The sequence below is a fragment of the Mandrillus leucophaeus genome, unplaced genomic scaffold (assembly GCF_000951045.1).
Source record: "Mandrillus leucophaeus isolate KB7577 unplaced genomic scaffold, Mleu.le_1.0 Scaffold137, whole genome shotgun sequence".
NCBI classification, from domain to species: domain Eukaryota; kingdom Metazoa; phylum Chordata; class Mammalia; order Primates; family Cercopithecidae; genus Mandrillus; species Mandrillus leucophaeus.
Genome location: NW_012101332.1, coordinates 1092772 through 1097781, shown reverse-complemented (window position 1 = coordinate 1097781; position 5010 = coordinate 1092772). Strand labels below are relative to the sequence as shown.

General features: G+C 55.3%; 2 protein-coding genes across 3 annotated transcripts in view; one reads left to right on the top strand and one right to left on the bottom strand.

The window, feature by feature from the left end:
• The window catches only part of GGN (gametogenetin), a 3795-nt gene extending 2426 nt beyond the window's left edge, over positions 1–1369 (top strand). Inside the window, exons 3-4 of the mRNA XM_011973397.1 lie at positions 7–303; positions 1192–1369. Coding sequence (XP_011828787.1) covers positions 7–303; positions 1192–1309 — 415 coding nt within the window. The 3' untranslated portion in view covers positions 1310–1369. The remainder of the gene's footprint in view (positions 1–6; positions 304–1191) is intronic.
• A 527-nt stretch (positions 1370–1896) lies between these two features.
• Positions 1897–5010, bottom strand: part of PSMD8 (proteasome (prosome, macropain) 26S subunit, non-ATPase, 8) — an 11447-nt gene continuing 8333 nt past the window's right edge. The window contains exons 5-7 of one of the 2 annotated variants that reach the window (XM_011973325.1): positions 4704–4804; positions 3471–3582; positions 1897–2466 (exon numbers count right to left, since the gene is read on the bottom strand). In XM_011973325.1, coding sequence (XP_011828715.1) covers positions 2329–2466; positions 3471–3582; positions 4704–4804 — 351 coding nt within the window. In that variant the 3' untranslated portion in view covers positions 1897–2328. Of the gene's footprint in view, positions 3583–4703; positions 4805–5010 lie in introns of both variants that reach the window. The other variant, XM_011973326.1, reaches the window with a different exon arrangement.

Below are 5010 nucleotides of genomic sequence, written 5' to 3'. Positions count from 1 at the left end.
GCCCGCACCCGCGGCTGCACCCATCAAGACCCGCACGCGCAGGAACAAGGGTTCCCGTGCAGCCCGGGGCGCAACCCGTGAGGATGGCTTGCCTGGAGACGGTCCTCGTGAAGGAGCTACAGCTACAGTGCTGGACAGCAGCGATGGAGGGGGTGGTGGCAGCGGGGCCTCTCAGACTGGGGCAGCTAACACCCGCGCGGCGCGCCACTGGCCGCCCTTCCAGGTGCTTAACTCCTGTCCCTGCAAGTGTTACTGCCGCCACCAGCCACGCCATCGCCGCCTGCCACGCAACGTCTCTGCCTGGTGAGAGGAAGGGAGAAGGGACCGGAGGGTGCCCAACCCCAGACTGCTGGATAGAGTCCTACTCAACCCTTTGGTTTCCTGGCCCTAGAATGACCCGTGTCCTTCCTCTCCACCACATCTCAAACCTAGCTGAGCTCCACCTTTCAGGACCAAGAGGACCCTTGATCCCATGCTGACCTTTGACGGGAAAGGGGACACCCTGGCCCAGCCCTATGGCATCCGATACCTAAGTGGATTCTTGGCCCTCCTGTACTTCTCTTGGAGCCATCAGAGAGGGAGGCTGGTCCCAGCTGGCCTGACCCTATACACTGCCTTGACCCTGTCCTTGAGGGTATCAAGGAGGACCACATCCCAGGCCACTCAGGGATGGGGGTGAGATGACTGTCTTCCTGGAACCAAATGGGGGTACATGCAGGCCTCCAACGTTACTGGGCACAGGGGCAGCCCTGGACTCCTGACCCCTCTAGCCTCTGGCAACTTCTCCTGACTCTGGGACTCAAGGCTTCTGCCACCAGAGGGCACTGATGTCACAGCTCTTGTGCTGGGGAGGCTCCTCCTGAGTCTCTCATCCAAGGGGGACACTGCATCCTCCAGCTACCCCCTACCCACACTGAATCACCAGATCTGGCCACTGGGGTCTGATCCTGGCTCCTGGGAGTGCTGAACCACTGGGAGACTGCCCTGGACCTCTTGAGGCTTAGCTGTGACACTCTCCAGTCCTCAGCTCCCTTTCCTATTAGGTGGACACAGCCCTGCCCTGAACTGCCTTTGGGATATTCCAATATGGCCTTCAGAAGCTTCCTTATTCATATGGGGACAGGGAGGCCCTAGAAGGGCTAGGGGCCTGGTCACATTGCCAGGCTTTGCTGACTCTATCCTCCCCCCTAGGCTGAGCACACCCACCAACCACCTGGGCGAGCCACCCTGGGTTGCCACCATCAAGCTGGCCGGCTCCCTGGTGGCTGGGCTGGAGCACTACGACCTGCAGGCCACCCATTCCAACTGAGTGCAGTCGGCTCAACACTCTCCACCTTCCCCTCCATGACAATAAAATAACCAATCCAGATGCCAGCAGCCTGTCAATCACTTGCCAAGGTAGTGGGTAGGGTACAGCAGGGCAGGCTCGCCATTAAAGCACATCTTGGGAACAAAAGGGAGGCTGGACCAGAGCAGCAGTAACTGAGGTTCCATTCACCCAGCACCCAGACTGATGGGCCCAGGGCAGGGGGGATCTGATTCCCCTCAATCCATAAGCCCTAATTCTGAGCTGACCTGGTACCAAGCTCACAGGCTCAGCACAAACCACTGTGCAAAGGAGTGATCATTCCCATTTTACAGTTGGGAAAACTAACTCTGGAACACTTGTGAAATTTCCACATCCCACAAGGGATTCAGCCAGATTTGGACCCTGCGCCTTGAACACCTTCCCAAGAATTTCAAGGCAGGAAACCTAGGCTGAGGGGTGTGCGGGGAGGTCCTCAATCACACGCCGGCTCAGGGAGGGTGGGAGCCACAAGCCCACACCAGGGCCCACACCTTTTGATCCGCACAGGGCTCAAACTGGCAGCCTACAGACGGGTTCCATTTCACATATCATTTGAAAAATTGTTTAATTCATCACCAACATTTATTCTTTTTAATAGGACACTTCACCCGCTTTGTTGAAAAAATCTGGTACCCTGGCCCAGCATTCCTGTGTGTCCACAGTTGGCTAGAACAGTCCCCCTACCTGGGGCCATGCCCTCCTGCAGGCCACAGTGCTGCTGGGCCCTACAGTGGGCGTCTGTGTTTGAGGCCCTGAGCAATGCCCAACCAAACAGAGGCTTACCCAGTGGAGGGTGTTATCTCCAACCCCTGAGCGCCCCAAAACCTCCAAGTTCTTCAGAGATACTTGTCTCTCTGCCATCCCAACTGGGGAGACAAGGGCCTGGAAGAGGGAATGTCAATCCACCTTTATTGGACAAAACCCTGCAGTGTAACTGTTTTAAATAACTCATGCCCTGCCCCACCCAGTGCCCAGTGGGCTCAGACGATCATCTCCAGCTGCCGGGCATACTCGATGACCTGTTTGGCCAGTTCTGTGGAGGGAATGGTGGTGTCTTCCGGCTTCTGCTGCTGGCTGGCAAAACTGTAGTAGTTGCTGGGGCCCAGGACCCACCCTCGCTGCAGGAAAGGAGGGATCAGAGATGGGTAGGGTGATCACAAAGGCTCCGTCCCCACCCTATGGAGCCAGCACTTGCCTATACTGTCTTTTCTCACCAACTCTACTCTACCTCAACGACTCTTGACAAGTAACTTCACCTCTGTGCCTCAGTTTCTCTGTGTTGACACTGGGACCCTAACTACACACCTCTCTGGGTCGACTGTGAGGATTTGGTGAATCAACACCTTTAAAGCACCGAGGATAGTGTTTGGCCCGAGTGATAGTTTCAGCTGTCACCCTCACTCAAATTCAATTTCACCTTCTTTTTTTTTTTTTTTCCCCAGACGGAGTCTCGCTCTGTCGCCCAGGCTGCAGTGCAATGGTGTGATCTCGGCTCACTGCAACCTCCGCCTCCTGGGTTCAAGCAATTCTCATGCCTCAGTCTCCCAAGTAGCTGGGATTACAGGCACCCGCCACCACATCCAGCTAATTTTTTTGTATTTTTTAGTAGAGACGGGGTTTCACCATGTTGACCAGGCTGGTCTCGAACTCCTGACCTCAGGTGATCCTCCCACCTCAGCCTCCCAGAGTGAGCCTAGGTGGGAAGATCCACCTCAGTGTGTGTGAGCCACTGCGCCCACCCAGTTTCACCTTCCATAGCCTGGTCCGGCCCTCCTATTGCAACACCAAGCATTGCTCGTGCTCAAACGTCTGAGACCAAATGAAGCAAAGTCTTGCAGAAAAAGCTGCCACTTCTAAGAAATTTTGATAAAGACAGCAGCCAACATGCATGCAGCGCCCACCTCTGCCCACCTCTAGCTGGTGCCAGCACTAAGCTCATCCTATGTATCTAGCTCCATTCTGTGGACAGAGAAACTGAGGCTCAGAGAGCTTTGGCAGCTTGCCTAGAGTCACGCACTTAAACCTGGGCAGTCTTGTTCCAGTGTCCCTCAAAGCCACCCCACACTGTTGTTAGTGATTTCACCCCTTGGTCCCATGGCCCCTTGCCCTGTACCCCAGCCACCTTCTTGGCGTAGTCGGTCATCTTTTTGGGTGTGTTGAAGAAGAGGATCCGGGTGGCCTCAGTGAAAAGGATTTTCTCGTAGGCCTTCTCGATGCACCCAGCGATCTCATCCCTGGGGGAAGATGAGAAGCTCCTCATTACTGAGCATCGACAACCACCCAGGACCTGTTCCCCCAAACCTGACACGAGTCAGCTCTGACCCTGGAGTTCAGCACTGATGGCAGGAATGTGAGGGGCCCTGTTTTATTCATCAAGGCTCAGAGCGGGAGAAACTTGACCAGACTCACAAAGCAAGCAAGGGCCACAGGAGATCCCCACTGAACTCTCTGACTCCTGGGCCCACACTCTGAATCTCACTGCCAGCCACATGATTTCAGGTCTGAAACCCAGCTTGGGATTCACATGAGGGCACCTCTTCTCAAAACAAACATCACCAGGGTGCTACACCCCGCTTCATAGATCCTGAGGGGTTCCTTGTACCCATCAAGAGGCACCATGAACACCACCAAAGTAGAAAAAGAGCAAGGAATTAAGTCGCTATAGTGGGGGAGGGGGTTAGCTCTGGGGAAAAGCCAGTGACAGGGAGGAGTGCCTCCGACATCACTTAGGCCACGCGGTGGGTAGTGGTACTGGCCACCACTCCTCACTCAAATGCCTCTGGGCTCGCCTTTGCCACCTAAGGCACAGAAACTCATTCTGATCTGGTGCTCTGCCCAAGTGAACCAGCTCGGCCACCACTTCGACACCCTTTTACTCCTCAAGGGATTTGTATGTCACATCCACCTGCCCATGGGATGTCACTTGTGCACACAGCAACCCAAGGGGCTGCTGGGATTTGGTCAACCCATTCTAGAGAAGGGGAAACTGAAGGGTCCACAGTTTCAGTGGTCGGAGGTGAAGTCTCTTGACTCACTGGATGGGTGTCTAGGACGGAAGATGGGCTAAGACAGGCCACACAGTCCCTGCCTGCTCAGCCAAGCCCATGCGCAGGTTTGACACATGTGGCCACACGTGTCAACAGCCAAGGGCGGTGAGATGAGGGCTGTTATCCACAATCCCACGACCAGGCCCAATTCACTGGAAAGGAGAGCTGAGGTGCTAGGAGGATAAGAAACACACCTAGCCTGCCCAGATAACCGGTGGCTGGAATGAGATTCAGACTCAAAGCTGTCTGGCCGAAGCCCAAGTTCTTTCCAAACTCCAAGCTCCACAGGGCCCGGGCCCCCCACACACCTGATGGTGTCCAGCAGGATGTCAATGAAGAAGGTGTAGCTCTCGGCGGGGATGTTACCCTTGGCCAGGAACACTTTGTTGTAGCTGCCCTCCATCAGGTACTGCAGACACCGGGAAAGGGGAAAGAGAAGAGAATGAAGAGGAGGCTGCAAAGGGCCTACCTGTGTGGGCCTCATCATACTCCTAGTGCCCCTGTAATTCCTATCCTGCCAGAACACCCTTTGCCACACAGCCACACCCCTTCCCTGGGTACCCCCTCTTCCAGAAAGCCCTTGCTGGTTTATGCATGCACACACACACACACACA